The sequence below is a fragment of the Coturnix japonica genome, chromosome Z (assembly GCF_054131305.1).
Source record: "Coturnix japonica strain WE chromosome Z, WE-NBRP24, whole genome shotgun sequence".
Lineage (NCBI taxonomy): Eukaryota > Metazoa > Chordata > Aves > Galliformes > Phasianidae > Coturnix > Coturnix japonica.
Genome location: NC_140702.1, coordinates 73,790,984 through 73,810,047, shown reverse-complemented (window position 1 = coordinate 73,810,047; position 19,064 = coordinate 73,790,984). Strand labels below are relative to the sequence as shown.

Below are 19,064 nucleotides of genomic sequence, written 5' to 3'. Positions count from 1 at the left end.
TTTTTTTTCCTTAATATTTAATGTTTCAGCGTAATGCTTAAAGGAAAATGGTACCATTGCACTCCTACCAGTGAAAACAAATGTATTACAGAAGGAGAATGCAGGCTTCTGCTCTGCTCTATGTATCAGAGCACAGTACGGGAGATTTTAAGGTGAAAAACCTATGAGAGCAGCTGAAGTGGTGGATGGATTTCAGTTTCTGGCAGAAGCTGTAGAACTATTAGAGCAAAAATAGATGTAGGATTGGAAATATGGAGTTTATATGCCACCCTTCTTGGTTAGAGTAAGGATGTTTCACTGTCTGGAGGGAAATGTTACTGAATAAAATGACCAACAAAACTGGGGGAGTGTGAGAAAAAGGCATAAAAAAACCCAAAGCAAAACGTAAATTGATTCCTGATTGTGTAAAGTCATCTTTTGACCCATCAGAGCAGAGCTGTGAGGAGTAAAAGCGTTGTTTGAAGATATTTATATTCGATTCCAGTACAGAAAGAGGAAATACCGCAGCAGGTTTTGCAGTGGTGTGTTCCCAGAGCCTTAATATCCTTGTGGAGTTAAATAATTACGTAGCAATCAGCATTCACTGCAGCATCAAAAGTAGAATAATGTCAGGAAATGGCAATTCCTTCCACCACGGGCTCTGAGGGTGGTACAGCACCACATCTGCAGGGATGGAAAACCAACCACAACAGTGGTGCTGCTCTGTGCTGGCTGCTCCCACAGCCGTGGGGATAAGGAAACATCCAGGTGGGATCATTGAGGTAGAAATTTGGCGGCTGTAGGAACCAAAGCTCTTCCCATTGCCTGCTCAGGGCTGTGCTAGAGACCCATGGCTGGGGTAGGATGAAGGGCTCACACACAGCTGCTGCCCCAAAGGGACCCGGGGACGGAATGTGCTGAGATCATATGGGGCCTCACCGAGCAGCAGCGACACTGCAGGGACAGCTGCAATGCAGCCATCTCATGTCGTGTGTGTCTGAAGGAAAAAGACACTGCAGAAGGGCGGTCTGCCCAGCTCGGCTCAAAGCAGAGTTTTCAATCTTAGCTTTACTATTAAAGAGTTAAACGCTTGTGGTGACCAGCTGTTTTTTTTTTCCCCATGGGGATGCCAGAAATAGGTGGTCGGGAAGAAACAACGCTGTCCGAACGGCACAGGGACCTCTATGCCACGTGTAAGCTGTGATGCAAAAGCAGCAGCTCCACACACTGCCATGCCAGCAAACCAGACACACCCAGCGCAGGGAAACAGACTGCAGCTTCCCACCCGGTTTCCTGGTTAAACAGGGGGGAAAAATCGGGTGTTGTTAGTCCAGCAGCCCAGATACAGGGGGCAGCTGCAGGGTGAGCCCCGGGTGGTGGGGGCAGAGAGTGTTATAATGGAATGCAGATCCGTTTGCCTTCAGTGTAACGCCATTGCATTCAAACACTGCGGAGGCTGCAAACTGGAGAGCAGGTGTGTGTAAAAAAGCCGCATCAGGAGCTGGGTCCGGGTGCGGTTCATCCACCGCATCAAAGCCGCGATCCCGCTGAGCCCAGCTCGTCAAAACGAGCGAGACAAAGACCCGTTTAAAACGAAGGGCTGAACTGGGGCAGGGCAGCCGGGGTCACGTACCGAGCTCCGAGCGCTGCAGGGCAGGGCAGGCCGGCCCCATAGCGCAGGGCTCGGGGCGGGCTGCTCATGGCTGCGGCCGAGGCCTCGACCCGCCGTGTGTGCGCAGCGCTGCCCGCCCCCGTCTGGCTCCCGGCTCGGCTCCGCAGAGACTCGCACGGAGCGTCTCCCCCCAGCAGTGCGATTCGCGGCCCCCCCCGCCCCCCTCCGCCTCCCGCAGCCCCGCGGAGCCGCTGCCATTCTGCTCCGCCGACTCCTGGCCGGGCCCAGCGTCGGGCGGGCGGTCGGGGCGGTGCTGACCGCGGCCGTGCCCGCCTGAGCCCGGCCGGGCCCGGTCCGCAGCAGGTGTGTGTGTGCGTGGGGGCGGAGGTTGCATGCGGTTGGGGGTCGGCTCCTCCCGGCCCCGCGGAGCGCGGCCTGCTCCGCACCGCGCGGCACCAACGGCCGCATCCCCACCCCCTTAATTATCCCCATTATCCCCATTATCCCCCTCCCGATCCCCGCCGTGGGGCCGCTCCGCAGGGCTCGGATTGTTGGGGGCAGGGCGGTGCGCGGGGAGGGTCCCGGTGCGGTCCGTGTGCGGGATGCCCGCGGCCGACGGACGGCAGCGAGGCGGCGGAGGAACATGGCAGCGTGCCCCATAGCGGGCTGCGGGCGGGGGATGCGGGGAAGGAGCCGGCCCGGCAGCGCGGGTCGTGCCCACCACGGCCCCTCGGTGCAGCTGCGGCTGCGGAGCGGCTCGGCCGTGCCGCCGGGTTGGCAGCTGGGCGAGCCTCGCGCTGAGCCGCTGCACAGATGGGGTCGGCACGTAGAACGGGGTGGTGGGGGTGGTTGTGATACGGGCTGTGCTGAGCACAGCGGGGTGAGTAGCCGGAGCACGGCGGGGAGCGGCCCTGCACACACACACAACACACACAGCACACATAGCATAGCACACACACAGCACAGCATAGCACACACATAGCATAGCACACACACAGCACACATAGCACACACACATAGCATAGCACACACACAGCACAGCAGCCATCTTGGGGTGGGCCGCGGCCTCCCGTGTCCGTGGGGGCTGCAGGGCTCGGGGGGCTCGGCCGGGAGCAGCCGAAGGCCGAGCGGCTAAAGGGAGGAGGGGGGAGGGAATAAAGGTGGTGGTGGGGAGATAAAGCCATGTAGGAAGGCCGCCTCGCAGCCGGCTGCGAGCTGCTCGGAGGGGGCCGAGGAGCCGCTGTGCTCTGCAGGCATCTGGCTGCTGCGGAAATGGATTTCTTGAGGGGAGGGAGGTGCGTGCGTGGGTAATCCCTGCCCGCTCATGCCGCAACGAGAAGGGAAAATGCCACCGAGCGGCCCCAGATGTGCGAGCACACGGCAGGGCCGCAGCCCCACGGCCGGGGGCAGCGGGGCACAGGTGACGCGGCTCCCCCCGGGCACGGCCGCACTGTGCACAGCGCTGCGGCCGAGCCGGCCTGGCTCCAAAAGAGAGATCCTGCGAGGGGTGTGAGTGCCGTGCCTTTTGTTAGCTGCAGCCAGGCACGCACACACAGCCAGGTGGTGGGAGGTAAGTGTGGGAAGCGGGGGGCACGGAGTGAGGGGGCGGCGGGATGGGGTCGGGCTGCTGGGCCCCACAGAACCGATGAGGGCCCGGCGCTCACACGGACGGGCTGTCAGCTCCGAGAGGGTTGCCATAGCTTTATGTAGGGTGACCAGATCCGGCTGTAACTGGTTTGAGGCAGATCAGTGAGCACAATGCGGTGAGTGAGCTGCTACAGGGAGCGCTGCCTGCCTCCATGGCGGCCTGAGAGGAGCAGACTGACACCATCCCTAATGTATGTGAATGCACACTTAGACACACTGCACTGGTATGTGGATATGTAGTCCTAAAGCCGTTCTGTATGTAAATGTACATATTTGCAGTAACTGAGATTGACTTGGGCTTTTTTTTCTTTTTTTTTTTATGCTTAAGGAGCGGGCAGGAGCTGAGATTTATGACCCTTATTAAAATATTTCTTTTTTTTTTTTGCTTTGCAAGGGTGGGACACCGGTTGTGCAGTCTTATTTTAGAACTAAACTGAATAAAACGGATGGAATGATTTGTAATTGTAGCTGTGCTTGCGACTGAAGGATGCCGCTTTGCATGCTGTGTTGTTTGCAGGGCACTGTCTTGTGGTTTTCTTCTTTAGGGGATGCTGGTGGGGGGAATTGGGGAGGGGGGGGGGTCTGAAAGGCCAAAAGGAAGCAATGTTGTTATGGAATTGTGCTTAAAGCATTGCAGAGATGCTGTAAGGCATACTGGTTTCTCCTCTTTTTTTTCTTTCTTTTTCTGTTTTTCTCCTTGTAGGCCTATTGATTGGGGCTGCCTTTAACCCTTTCCTATTTGCAGAGGTAATCCCGTCTGTGGCAGCAACTGAGCGTTGGCCAAAAAATAAACCCCCTCCCCTTCCACCTTTCAGAGGTCAAGGTTCACAAAGGTGAGACGGGTGTGTGTGAGTGTGACAGTGGTGTGTGTGTGTGTGTGTAAGGCAGACACCGCTTCCTGCTGGCACACTTGGCACGTTAGTGAGAGGGGACAGCGGTGTAAGCGTGTTGGTGGAGCAATACTGCTGACCTCCAGGTTTAATGGGATTAAAGCTATTGTTTGTAAAGGCGTACTGATACCTGCGCTCAATACGGCTGTTTCGTCTCAACGTCTCGCACCCGGATGCAGGCTTTTTCACAGCGCTGTGATAAAGGATAGGCCTCTGAGTGGCAATCGTAAATTGCAGACCACATGGCAGCGAACTGCTGGAGCTGCATTACAGCAGTGCCCGTCCAGAATTTGCTGTCTGCTTGTGCAAAGGTTGCTTGTTTGGCCGTATGTGAGTAACCCGATGTTTGTTTCTGAATTCAGGTCTTCGGTGTTAAAGCCTGTGCTTAATTATATCCTGCGTAGGAAAACGTGCAGAATAAGGATGGTGTTGCTCGGGCTGCTGTAACCCGGGGAGAATTGTGCAGCAGCCAAGAGGAGAGAGATGCATTTCAGAGGTCTGATGGAGCTCCAGTGGGTTATTAGTTGCATGAATTATAATTTTGTGCAGTAATGAAATAAGAATAGGAAACCAGATGAGCAGTGCTTCGGCTCCCGAGCGATGGCCACTTTTAACTCAAAGCAGTGGGTAATGGATAGGATTCTTTTTATTATTATTGTTATTATTATATATATATTTTCTCATCTGAAAAAAACTAATGCGTTCTTAGATGTGAGCTGGCATTTGCATCTTGGAGAGAAAGCTGGAGGAGTCAGAGGGAGAGGGGGAGAGGCAAGAAAGCAGTAATGAATGTAGCAAAGGGAAGAACAAAGGCTGTTAGAGCTTGCACTATTGGAGCACTGAACATTTTGCCTTGGGGATTCTTTTGCCAGAACTGTTACTTCCTTTAACAGGAAATCAGCAACTCTAGAATCTTAACGCTGTATGATTTAAAAAACAAAACCTGACCAGTCCTGGCTGTGTTGGCTGGTTTGGTAATCTGCAATCAAGATAAATATGGAGGCAAAATGGTGAAAGCGTTCTGTTCTGGTGTGAAATGAGGGTCCTTCCCTCTGTGCTCAGCAGATTAAAGTAGACAGTCTTGAAAGCCCTGAAAGACTGTGGGATTCGGGTAAGTTTTATGGTGGCTGATGATAGGCAGAGCGCCTGCATCGCATCAGAGTGTGACAAATACAGGGGAGCCTTTTTATTTCTGACTGCAGCAGATTACATAAGGTGCTTAGATATTAATTGTAGGAAAGTGAAAATAGCATGCCAGTGTTTCTCTTGGAATTGTGTTTCTGTGGGGCTTAATGCAGCTGCAGTGTATTGTTTCTCAGAATCAATGGGGCAGTAGGTAGCAAAATGCCTAACGTCACTACGCTGTTCTCTTTCCATCTTTGCTGTGATTTGGATGCAGAGGTTCTGTATTTCATCAGGCATCTGTAGCAAAATTATGCTTTACAAGCATGCGTTCTTAACTGCTTGATAGGAACTGTGCCCACTGCTACTGTTAATGCATGCTCTTTTCCAAGGGCCAGCTGAAATGTGATGTGAGAGCACCTTTTGGATGTGTTTTTTTTCTCTCAACCGTAATAGTGAAGTGCTTTAATGTACTTGAATGGCCACAAAAATCAGTGCATCTGTTCTATTTGGGTTTTTGAACAAGCTCTGTACTATGAATTTCTGTTTTTAGCAAAGGAAGCTTTGAATTTGCAGGGCTTTCTTGTGGGCTGTAAGGTAAGAAACCTGAATAGATGCTGGAGTCTGCAGTGTTCTTGATGAGTTGGTGGGTTTGGGGGCTTTTTATTCCTTATTTTTTTAGAGTTGGAAGATTTGTAAATACTCTTCACTGGGTTCTTTTGCACATAGGCCAGCTTCCTTGCAGAAAATGCTGCTGAATGCATGGGGGTTGGTCCTCTTGTCTTAGCAGTCATGAGCTCATCTTCCATTGAGGCTTGCCTTGGGTGTTGGATCCTGAGAGCGGGGGCTGTGATTTATCAAGTCCCAAGTCTCATTTAACCAGCTGTTCTTATTTGTCTTCAAAATAATAATGGGAAATAAAATGCAAACGTGCACACAGGTTGCTGGCTGGGTTTGTACGTTTAAAATGCTTTGCCTCTCGCAGGCCTGTTCGTTGCTAGCATTGCCCCTGCAGGCCGTGCCTGGCCTGGGGCTCTCACTGAGGCTGTCTGCAGCAATGTCATGCTGCTGTTCAGCAAGAATTGCCATCTACATTAAAAAAATCACAGGAAATAGGCAGGAAGCAAGTGCCGTATAGTGTGGTTCAGAGCTGCACCGAGTGGTGTGGTCTAACTGTAGGACTCAGTAGGTCAGATTGGTGGTTGGGCTTGGCAGGCTTGAAGGGTTTTCCAGCTTAGATAGTTCTGTGGTTCTAAGCTGGAAATCTTAACATTCACATTGTTGTTGTACGTGCAGATTACTGACGTTGCTGTACTGGCTCAGTACAAAATCAAGCTATTGTAAAATAGCATGCAGAAGAATGGTGAGGGATTAGCAACTTTGCATTGTCATCTTACTTTTAAGAGAAATTCAGGGAGCTACACTGCCTGAAATTTTGGCTTGGTATTTTGCATTAATGACAGAGAAAGCTTCATGTTCTGTGTTTTTTTTCTCCTGCCTGTTGTGGAGGCTTTTTCCTTCTACTCTTCAAATTTCACAATTTCCTTTTTTTTTTTTTTTAAATAAATAATAATAAAGAAAAGTGAGTTTCTCCTGTTACACGGTTTATGTTTACAGGTTATGCCTGAGGTTTGTGAACTTGAAACCTGAACTAGCTCTGTTGCTGCTAAGCAAGACTTCAGTAGGGCTCTGCTTGAAACAGTGTACATTGCAGCTGTCCTGGGGTTTGGGGATAAAAAAGGAGGGGGATGTGGACATATTACACATCTGTTTTGATTAGGACCCGACAGCATGTAGCTACCTTCAGTCTCAGAAAACTAAAGAGAACCGTTATGTGTATCCAGGTGTGCCATCTGCTTTTGTCTGTATGTTTTTGTCCCTGTATGGTGAAACCTACATTTGTCGAAGTTGGTAGAAATAACTTCTACTGAAAGCCAAAAAACTTCATTTAGTAATTTGTTGTGAGTTAGCAACGCAACACAGGAAGATTTCCTTATTGCCGTGATGGTCATGACCATGATGTGTATCTGCATCATCTTCTGTATCCCAATCATCCCGTGTATCCGAGCTTATTCTTCTGAGCAAGCCTTTTACATTCTGACACGTGCATTCAGTACACTTCCACTGACAATCCATTGGCTAGAAGGCAAGCAACTTCCACAACAAGCAGAGAGCTCATCTTATGTCTAGGTATGAAACATGTTCATTCAGACCTTCTGTCTCCTTTCTAGAGCCTCATTATCAGAGCTGACATTCAACCAGGCCAGGCTGACCTCTCCATCTCCCACATCTCCCCCTTCTTCACTAATGAAAACGTGATTTAAAGAATCTCGTATCACTTCTGAACACATTGTAACAAGCAAGGAATGCAAATGGAAACACAAAGAGAAGTAACAGGAAAAACTACTCCTATTTTTAACACATTCTGTATCCACACTCCCAGGTTTAGTTTTACACCAAGCAGAGTGATTTCTGTAAGCAGATAAACAAGAATTAACACACTGAGCTAATGACTGATTCTTCCCTCCATAGTTAAAATACACACAACAATCCGTTTGAACTGAACCCAACAGTCCCACAACGTTGGCTGGGTCATCTTCAGGATGGCAGCATTCAGCTCTGTCGCTGCTGTTGTCCAACGTGTTGGTGATGATAAGTCCGGATTCCTTCCAGCAATCTGAAGAGGGGGTTTTGCATACAGGAGATAAAACACCAGCATCAAATTGTTGGCAAATGGCTGGGCTGTTCTTCATGCCCCGCGGTAGCACTGTGCAATGGTACTGACAACAGGGTTCCCAGTTGTTATTGCTGGGAACCAAAAATGCAAAACATGGTCCATCATCAGAGCACAGTGGGATGCAGAGAAAACAGTCTTTTAAGTCTGTCACCATAAGCATCCATAAGATCCCATATCTTCAATGGCACCTGTGTCCACTGGTCAAAGACATGGCTTTACTGACCTCTCCCACAGTAATTCACTGTAGCAAAGTTGTGTCTTTGACCAGTGGATACATGTGGTTGGATGGTTGTGTTTTGCAAGGGGAGAGCAGTTCACTCTGTGCATTGCCAGCCTTCTAAGTCACCATTCCAGAATGCTGCACCTAATGGTGACAGGGGCTGGGATTGTGGTCTGGATCCAAAGTCTGTGGGCAGTTCTCAATAAGATTCCATTTAATGGAGCAAACTGAGCAACATTTAGGTGCTGTAATTGGGTGTTAAGGCGAGTACCGGTAGGTCTGAATGTTAGTTACTGGTTTTAAACTACTTTGTGTTGCAGGTGATCAGACACTTGAACCTGTTGCCCTGAGAGGTTTATGGAGTCTCCATCTTTGGGGGGACAGACGTACTGCTGTAGTTGATCTTGATTTGAACAGAGGAGTTGCATCTCAACCTCAGTTATTTTACGATTCAGCGAAATGGCTGTTGAAAACTTCTAAGCTAGTGAAGAATAAATGAAGCTATTGATAGTGGCAAAAACCTAGAAGTTTTAGTGTTTGAAATATTCTTTGTAATGCTTTCCTTCCTAAGCTTTTTCTGAAGAGGAGGGAGGGATAAAATTGGTAGAAGATTCTTCTAGAAACCCAGAAATACAAATTCGAACTTCTCTGACTTGCCAAAGTTTGAATGTGGAAGCAAATCTGGTTTTCCTTTTGTAAGGGGACTCCTCTGTAAAGTGTTGGGATAGCAGAGTGCTTGGTGTAAATTCTGTCTGTAAAACACACCAGTACTTCAAAGGGATGCTTAAAAAACTAAGGAGCTGCCTGTAAAGAAAGTTACATTTCTGGAAGCAAGAATCTGTCTGATTTTTGCGACAGTAACAAGTCGTGGGAACCTTGATAAGCCAAAAGGCCTGTACTGTATGTGAATGTGATCAGCACTGCCGATTGTGGTTGAAGTGGCCTCTTGCACATCCTACTTGCCTGCTGAGTATTTCAGACCACACTGAGTCATGATTTGAGATGTGGTTCTCATTTCCTGACAAAGTTTTAGTGGCTGAGCTAGCGTGTGGCTTTTGTCTCTCCTTAGATACTAAGCTTTCAGAGTAAATAATAGAAGATGTTGGTCCATCATCATTGCTCTTGTATGTTGCATAACTAATGAGCTGCTTACAGGCTGCGTGTCAGGCAGACATGTGCCTCGGCTTGGGAGATATTGCTGTAACTCTTACTGAATCACTTAAGTCTTCTCTACATTATGAAGTTTCTTGGCGTAACAATAGAGAAATAAAAAAAATATGTATTTTCATGCTGGTTCAGCTCTTCTGACTGTTTACACCAAAAAGTACCTGTTAATTTCAGCATAGGTTTGTAGGTGTCTTGGCCTTCCTTGTGGAGAATAACGTACCCCATCTACAGCCTAAAGCCCAAGCTACAGGATCCATCGTATTTAGAAAGTGGGAACAAATGTTTTCTTCTGTGTGTATTTTTCCCTCTTGGCAGAGGGGAAAGGTAGGCGTTTGGTGTGCTGGAATGTGGAACCTGGATCCAGCTCAGATACAAGGCCTGACAGAAAATCCCTTGCAGTAACGCAGGATTGCCTACCATCCTTCAGAAGCACTGTTTGCTTCTAAGCTCTGATGTTTCTCCGGTTGCTGTTTATGCCATTGTGTGTAGATATCAGGAAGGCTCAAATACAAAGCGTCATTGTAAGAAAGCTGTCCTTCAGAGTGGTCTCTCCTGTCTGTAGCAGAAGCTCCCAGGTGCGCTCTCCTTTGCATACATTCTCCCCTTTTTCTGGTTTCTGCCTTTGAAAATCTTGGAGTGCATCTTTGGGTTTTCATCTTAATGGCCAGGATGTGAAGGCCCAAAGGGCTCCCAGGAATGCAACTATTTCTCATCATGTTCCTCTCCTGCTTTCTTACTGTATTGCTGACAGTAGAGAGTTCTCACAGATGGGCTCTTGTTTTGACATAATTGCCCAGTGAATGCTTCACAGGAATTTGTTATCAGATGGAGTGAATAGGCTAAAGGGAAAATGCGGAGTGAAGTGGTGCCTTCCTTGTGCTGCTCAGGGAAGTCCTTATTCAGGAGATGCCTTTCCAAAGAGAGAAAAATTGATGCACTCACAACAACATGCTTTGAACACAGAAACAAAATCATCTTGGTTTCTCCTCCAGAATTTAATTCAGACCCTGCGTTTCAGTAACATGCTGGTACACACAAAGACATGGGCTTCACCCCCAAGGAGATGAATGGAAGCCATAAGGTAGGGATATTCTTACCTGTCCCAGAAGTCCAGTCATCCACCATCAAAAAAGCCAGAACCCAGAAGCGTTGTTCCTCACTGCACTTAGAGCTCTCTGGTTGTACGATTCCTATTGACCATATTCACTTCCATCATTGAATTATCTGGAAAGTAATGCTAGAATTTTTGAATAACTCTTTTGCTGTTGTTTTATAAAGTAATGCGTATCTTTTGACAGAAATGACAGCTTTTCCATGGCATCATCTGACAGTGAAGTGGAGAGGTGAGAAGTAAAAAGGGTGTTACAAAGTGAGACCAACATCATGTGGAAATGAGATGGTACTTTAAGCAGAGCCAGCATATCCAAGAACCAACTCTTCATATGTACCCCCAAAATTAGGGATGCTTAATTTGAGTTATAGTCTGTCCAGTGTGTTTTGTAGTATACACTTCAAGTTCTCAGTCATGTTTTGTAGTGGATTTTGCTGTTCTATTACTTAGAGATGAGTATTTCAGAGGTGTTGGAGGAGGTAGGAATCCTGCAGGTCATTTATTTCAGTACGTTTGGTTTGTCAGGTCCAAGGAGTGTTTGCTGGGTCACTTGTATATCTCTTGGAGACACTGGGTTTTACTCTCAGCACTTCTCAAAGGAAGCAGTTCTCAAAAGAAATTCCAGTTCCTGGAAAATGAGAGTTCCCAAGGGAGTCAGGAACTCGCCTTGTGTTCTGTTTGCAGTACTTGCAGGCTTTGTGTTGGGGCAGAGCAGGAACAGGCCAGCAGCTTGTGCAGTTGGTTTCAATTGTGGGTGAAAGGCAGAGTTTTGGCTTTAAGAGAAAGGGTTGTGGAAGGGTGTTTGGGTAAAAAAGGGAGCAATATGGCTTTGGAATCCTGACAGTTGTGATGACCTAAGTAACGCACTGAAAGTTACACCGATAGTCTAAACAGCTGTTTACTTGTTTAGCAAAACTCACCAGGTCTTTTCTCCTTTCTTGTTTGATTTGGATGGCTTTAGAGGTTTGCAGAATGGGAGACATATCTCTGGATATGTTTGAGATCTCAGCTTAAAGCTCTATGTTCTTCTTTTCCATTTTGGAATTAACCTTAAGGAAATTTCTCAGTAAAGAACAACCATGTCTCTTGTCTGTTATGTAGTTCTGCTCTTAAAGATACCTGATTGCCTTTACTTAATGTTGCTGTTGCTAAATGTTGATGACTGCAGCGTGTGTAATTGGAGGAAGTTTTACATGAGTGTGTTTAATAATTGCAGAGAAGCCATCCATGGATGGATAGAAGCGTAGTGAGACAGCACTGCAGTGTATTGAACCATGGAAATCTGTCAGTTAAGGCTTTGGTTGTGTGCTTTGCCTTTGGACTCAAGAACCTTTTGCATGTAATTCTTACAAGAAGTTTCTTTGTAATATAATATTACGTGTGTATGTGATTCTTACTGTTTGTAAACAACAGAAAGATGTTAACACCTTGCAGCCCAGGAAACTGTAAGCAGAGCATTAAAGTTGTAATTCAGACAAAGTGAACCATTATGTAAATACCACTGTGTGTTTTTAATCAGTCTAGGTATCAGCTTTAGCTCAGCGTTGTTCCTCAGCGTGTGTTATGTTACCACAGCCCTGATTATTTGCATGGCAAATAAAACATAACTGTCACAGGTATAAGAACACTTTAGACGTTTGTATTTCAGATTAGGTTTATGACGGTGCATTCAGTGTGTTTTCTTCATTTGTGCTTCATTTATGCACAGGTTATGCCTCCAGTTGGAGACAAGGGATAAAAGTCTGGTAGTTCTCAGTGGTCTTCCATTCTTGTCTGCTTTTCTGGACTCTGGGCCACCTTCCGCTGGTTTCTGTTGGTTCTCACTTCATATATTCATTGAGTTTCCTGCAGTATTTTCCTTTTCTTGTTCATACAGGTCCAGAAGTGAATTAAAAATCCAGTCATGTCCACACCACAGCCATAGGGACTCTCTCATTGTGCTGGTGACATGTTATAGTTATTAGGTAGCTGCCTTTGTCACTGCGTCCCTCTCATATTGAAATCCTCTGGGCAGAGGTTGGGCTGAAGTCCAGACTCCAGCAGTGTGGATAAATACGATAATCAAATCAATCTTTGATATTAGTAGGTGGCTGCTGATGCATTGTGTAAGGTAGCAAATGAAGTGGCAGCCCGTGTTCCAGTGTTCTTTTTCTTGACCAGTTTTCCTTGGTGGCCTTTCTCAGAGTCCATCATGGCTTCCAGTTGGCCAGCATTGATGCACAGACAAATCTTACAGGTTTTTTTCAGGTGAAGAAGTTATACTTTCCAAATAAACCACGTATGTCTGCAGAACTGTTAAGAGTACTGTCCATCTTGATAATTATAGGCATAAAAATGTGCACTTAACCGTAGCATCTGCGTTTTGACTAGTGCTTCTTGACTTCTCTCTATGAAATACCTCAAGATAAACCCCAAGGAGGAGGAGATGACATGCTGAAGTTGTAGGATGCATCTCTGTTTGCAAGTGTGCTCCAACACACCATTTGCCATGGTGTATAACGTGGTAGATTCTCACTTACCTGAGTTAACTTGAGGAACTTGGAGGTGCTGCAGTGGTTTAATCATGCAGTGGCTCTGATGGACTATGCTAATCAGTACTGGAGGCAGCATATTGAGCTGTACTGAAGGAATGTTTTTCAGTCTTTCAGTGCTGATACAAAGGCAGGAGGGCAGGTAGGAGATGGTGCTTCCTGTAACTGATTTTTTAGATCTGTACAAGTGGTTCATGTTGCAGAACTTTGCATATTCCTGAAGTATGTGGAAAAGCAAATACCATATTGGGATTTACAATCTGAAAGTTTGCTCAAAAGTATTAGTTTTCCTTTTTACGCAGCATTTATAAGTTTTCAGTTCTGACTTATCTACTGCATTTTTTGAATAGGAAGGAAAAAAATAGTATTAGAGGCCAGTGGTGAATGGAAAGAATGGGATCTGGAAATTGATGAGGATAAGAAATAAAACTAAAGATCTGGTGTTGTTCAGCTTAAAACTGAAGAGAGACAGTGGAATAAACACAAAGTGCTTCTGTGGAGTGGAGAGGTGAATAGAACCACGTGTGGTTCATTCAGGTTGCATCAAGAGACATTCGGGTTGTGCAGTGGGAAATGCACAGTGGGGAAAATGGTGAATGACTGCAGTAAATTGCATTGGAGGTCGTAGAATGCAAGGTCTTTAAAAGAAGGTGAAATACCTGATAGGAGTAGTGTAAATTCAGCAGATCCTGTATGCATTGGGGAACAAATATTCCATAATTCAGATGAAGTGGTTTAATTTACAGAAAGCAATGCAATACTCTTAAGCTGCTAGTAGAAACACGTTTGCTCTGCTGTCTTCGAGAAGGCTCATCAGGTTGAAAGTGCAAATACCAAGGAAAATGTAGGCTTAGGAGGATATACAGATAGCTGTATACTATAGCAGATTATTTTTCTGAAAGCAGTATCTCGCTGTATTCATGGCATGGGTGGGACAGGGTAGCAGAAAATGTAGGAGAGCAGTCAGGAATAAAGTCACTTGAAGAGAAGGTATGCCTCTAGAATGAAATCACTAGGGTACAGCGTATGAGGTTGATTGATTGCTGTAGCTCCTGGCATTGTAATTCAACTGTACGTTGCAAACCTGCACTGGGATGCTGCTTGTAATATGTAATTTCTGAATATGCCACTTGAGAAGTGAAATAGCACCTTTTTGCATGGCATGTGAGAACGTGTGCTTATTTTTTAAGAGTATGCTATTAGAGCTTGAAATACTGAGATGAGGACTTTCTGCTTGTTTTACAGATTTGCCTACAATCAAATAGATGACCATGGGGGATATGAAGACCCCAGATTTTGACGATCTCCTTGCAGCCTTTGACATACCAGACATGGTTGACCCAAAAGCAGCTATTGAATCTGGACATGATGACCATGAAAGCCAGATAAAACAAAATGCACACACGGATGAAGATTCTCATACGCCATCATCATCCGATGTTGGTGTGAGTGTCATTGTGAAAAATGTACGTACCATTGATTCTTCTGAAGGAGTAGACAAGGATGGCCACCATTCCACAGGCAATGGCTTGCATAACGGCTTTCTAACATCCTCAGCTCTTGATAGTTACAGTAAAGATGAAGGGAAGCCATTTAAAGATGATGGGTCGGCTTCTGAGACAACACTGAAGGATTCGGCTTTCAACCAGTTTAGTCCAATTTCAAGTGCTGAAGAATTTGATGATGATGAAAAAATCGAGGTAGATGACCCTCCGGACAAAGAAGAGATGCGTGCAAACTTCAGAACAAATATCTTGACAGGTTCTGTATCTCAGCAGGAATATGACAAACTAAAGGCACTTGGGGGAGAGAACTTGATTAAATCTGGTATCTCAGTTTCAAGTAGTATAGATAAAAATAAAGTTGCTAAGCGGGAAACAGAGACCAACTCTGTGAATTTAAGTATTTATGAGCCCTTCAAAGCTCGCAAAGCAGAGGACAAATTGCTAAAAGACAATTCTGAGAAGCTTCTTGACAACAGAGTACTTGATGGAAAACTGGGTGCTGAAAAAAGTGAAACAAGTCTTGCCAGCATTTCGCAGTCCAAAGCAAAGTCATCGGCAAAGCTTTCTTCATGCATTGCTGCGATTGCAGCACTGAGTGCTAAAAAGGCAGCTACAGATACCGGTAAGGATTTACAGTCTAATTCCAGAGAGTCTTCTCCTTTGCCAAAAGATATGAGTGAAAGTCCCCGGACGACTGAAAAATCACCTGAATCTCAGAGTCTTATTGATGGTGCTAAGAAGCCATCTGTGAAACTGCCTGATAGTCCCAGAAGTGTATCGAGTGAAAACAGTAGCAAAGGGTCTCCGTCTTCTCCTGCAGGGTCCACACCAGCTATTCCTAAAGTTCGTATAAAAACCATCAAGACTTCCTCGGGGGAGATCAAGAGGACTGTTACTAGAGTGTTGCCAGAAGTTGATTTGGACTCAAGTAAAAAAACAGAGCAGACTGCTTCTATGGTAACTTCCATGACATCCCTCCTGTCCTCACCAACTTCTGCTGCTGTTCTTTCCTCTCCTCCTAGAGCTCCTCTCCAGTCTGCAGTCGTTACCAATGCAGTTGCATCTGCAGAACTCGCACCAAAGCAGGTCACTATCAAACCTGTGGCTACTGCCTTCCTCCCAGTTTCAGCGGTGAAAACAGCGGGTTCACAAGTAATTAATTTGAAGCTTGCTAACAATACTACAGTGAAAGCCACTGTAATATCTGCTGCTTCCGTGCAGAGTGCCAGTAGCGCCATTATAAAAGCTGCCAGTGCCATACAGCAGCAGACTGTTGTGGTGCCTGCATCAAGCCTTGCGAGTGCTAAACTTGTGCCAAAGACAGTCCATCTTGCCAACCTTAATCTTCTGCCTCAGGGTGCTCAAACCACCTCTGAACTCCGACAAGTGCTAACGAAACCTCAGCAACAAATAAAGCAGGCAATAATTTCTGCAGCAGCCTCACAGCCTTCTAAAAAGGTGTCTCGAGTCCAGGTGGTGTCATCTCTACAGAGTTCTGTAGTGGAGGCTTTCAATAAGGTGCTGAGTAGTGTCAACCCTGTCCCAGTTTACATCCCCAACCTTAGTCCCCCTGCCAGCGCTGGAATAACGTTGCCCACACGAGGTTACAAGTGTTTGGAGTGCGGTGATTCTTTTGCTCTCGAGAAGAGCCTAACTCAGCATTATGACAGGAGGAGTGTGCGAATCGAAGTGACTTGTAATCACTGTACAAAGAATTTAGTTTTCTACAACAAATGTAGTCTTCTTTCCCACGCTCGTGGACACAAGGAGAAAGGAGTCGTAATGCAGTGTTCACACCTGATTTTAAAACCAGTCCCAGCAGATCAAATGATAGCATCTCCTTCAAGCAATACTGCTACACCCATGCTTCAAAGCCCAGCAGGATCTGGCTCGCACACTGTAGCTAAGATACAGTCTGGCATAACGGGAACAGTCATATCAGCCCCAGCAAGTACACCCATCGTCCCAGCCATGCCACTAGATGAAGATCCATCAAAACTCTGTAGGCATGGTCTAAAGTGTTTGGAGTGCAGCGAAGTTTTCCAAGATGAGACATCTCTTGCTACACATTTCCAGCAGGCTGCAGACACAAGTGGACAAGTAGAGTATCATACGTTTAAATTCCAATGTTTCGCCTATAAGCCTAGGGGACTTTGGAAATGTTTTCTTTTCATTTAGCTGTTAATGGTCTGAACCTCCATGATTAAAAACATAAACCAAAACAACAGAAAACTTGCAAGCACTTTCATAGTGAATGTCAACATTTTAAACTAAGAGTTTATCTTTGAGGTTTTTTAGGCCCTGAAGTCTAATCCAGCGTATATTTTTGCTAGAGTTTAGCATAAGCTTTGTTGCAGCTGAGTATTATAATAATGAAATTCCTAATGGTCTCTGAGATTTTTTTAATGATTATTGCAGTGCTTTGAAATGAGATTGTCCTGTGGAATCCACTTAATTGGCACCCTCATTAGCAGCACACCTATTTAATCTGAGTAGTAGTTTTTAAGTGATTCATTCCTGATTTGTCTTTGAGTTTTATGATTCTCATATAGCACCAGAAGTGATTTTGGCATTCCTGTTACCTGCAGGGGGAAACAACTAATAAATGGCACATTGATTCTGCTGAAAGGATATGCATGCTGGTGTCTTCAGGTCTTTTTTAACCAGAAGATGGTGTTCACTAGCATGCTTATCTTGCTGTGTGACCATTTATTCGCTTCTGTTGGCCTTTCATTTCCCCTTACAATTTGCTACTGAGTTAAACTTATATTAGCAAAGAATTTTAATATGGTTTATATGTGGCCCGATGTGAAAGAAACACATCATTCAATAAAGGTATTAATCAGTGTGTAGTGTATTTCATAACCCTGTAAGGATTCCTTTTATTAATTAAATGATGGTGTGCCAATTAAAAGGAATTCTGGTTTATTTCAAAGCATTCAGTTAAGTCTTGATGCAGCAGCTTGTTGCTGCACATTGGCAAGGAGCTGAAAGGCTCTGTCACTGCTCAGACCAGTCAAGCCAGGAATGTTCTTGGAACCTCACAGCAGAGTGCAGGATAGGAGCTTCAGTCCTTAAGTTAGGAAGGGAAGTCTTGTGCTGGTGCATGATAGTCTTACTATCCATACTAGGTCCTTTAGTTATCATTTGTTTTATGATAAGATCCAGTAGACCTTAGGAAACCCCTGTAGTGCTTGGTACTGTGAAGACAAGGAATTAAGGCAGTGCAGAAGCACAACAAACCAAATGCGTGAGACCGACAGATCCAGTGGAAATAGGTTGGGAGGATGAGGCAAGAATAAAACAGAAAAAAAAAGGGCAACCAAGTTTAAATAATAAAAAGTTCTGTTTTGGTACAGGTCAGGGATGCATTTCTGTAGCAACACCTTTGGCCTTTCTTGCTGCCTCTTCCCAGTGTTTATTTTTTGCTCCGTTGCTGCAGAGGAAAGCTCATGGAGGTACAGGAGATAGCAATGCCCACTGGTGGTGTGTTTGTATCTCTAATTGGAAACTCACTGTCTTATGAGGACTTGAGGTATGAACAAGGGCTTAATACCTGCATAGTAGGGTATGAATTTCCAGATTTCAGGAAAAAAAACCCAACACTTCTCATGTCATTCCATTTTAAAAGAATGCTGTTAATAAACATAGTTGTAAGAGTTTGTCGAACTATCTTCTTAAAATGCATTAAATATTTTTCTTAGTCATTTTGTTATATCGATCATCAGTTTCCATTACATTCTTTTAAGTTGTGTCTTACTGCATGCTGTGTGGTGTAGCTGTATGGGTACATCATGGGAGCCATCCAGGTGAAGGGTTGCGTTAGTGAGAGCAGTGCCTCCTGCTTTCTTGCCTTTTCTTCCCCTCCTCAGTTAGTGTACACAAGTCTGCAAGGGCAGTGTTTGCTGAAGAAAGGCTTTGTATAGGTTTTATTATAAGAATTAGTGTGTCGTTCGTGACACATTACCCCTCTGAAAGCTTGAAAAAGAAATGTTCTGATTTCTCTTTGTGCCTGGCACTGAGGTTGTGTTGTTGTAACAGTGATTATTTTGGGGGAGGAAAACAGGAAAGCTAGATAAAGTGTTTCTACTTGGGGAGGAAGGAAGGTGAAAATATTTGGATTGTGCAGCTCGGTGATGAGTTCTTAGTGTCCACCTACTCTTGAAATGGAAATTGCACACTGTTTTGTGTGTTACATGAGTCTAAATAGGAAGGAGCTGTTACTTCTTTTTCATCTCTTGTTATAAAGGTAGAATGTTTAGTTTTGAATAATAATAATAATTTAAAAAAAAAAAAAAACAAAAAAAAAACCCTAAAACATCCTTAGCAGTTAAAAAATCTTCCCTGTAATGTTATCTTTCTGCAATCCCTCGCTTCTGTTTGTAATCCTGTTAAAAGGAATAAGACCACACAGTGATGGGTTTCATGGCTGAGCAAAGCCCTCGCTGGCTTACTGAGGCAACAAAGCAGCAAGCCTGGTCTAACTCATGTTGTTAATGCTCCTCTTATCTGCAGCTGTAAGTGTGTAGTTCTTGTGGATGCT

At 45.4% G+C, this 19,064-nt stretch overlaps 1 protein-coding gene across 16 annotated transcripts in view; it reads left to right on the top strand.

The window, feature by feature from the left end:
* The first annotated feature begins 1,814 nt into the window (after positions 1–1,814).
* The window catches only part of ZNF532 (zinc finger protein 532), a 37,214-nt gene continuing 19,964 nt past the window's right edge, over positions 1,815–19,064 (top strand). For 6 of the 16 annotated variants that reach the window (XR_014939521.1, XR_014939520.1, XM_015848179.3 and 3 more), the window contains exons 1-3: positions 3,329–3,462; positions 3,942–4,071; positions 14,262–16,621. Coding sequence is in view for 14 of the 16 variants with exons in the window: in XM_015848179.3 (XP_015703665.2) it covers positions 14,282–16,621 (2,340 nt within the window). In the remaining 2 variants the exon portion in view is untranslated. Of the gene's footprint in view, positions 1,955–2,850; positions 3,162–3,253; positions 3,463–3,941; positions 4,072–4,306; positions 4,459–14,261; positions 16,622–19,064 lie in introns of those variants that run through there. The other 10 variants (XM_015848167.3, XM_015848166.3, XM_015848171.3 and 7 more) reach the window with 10 other exon arrangements.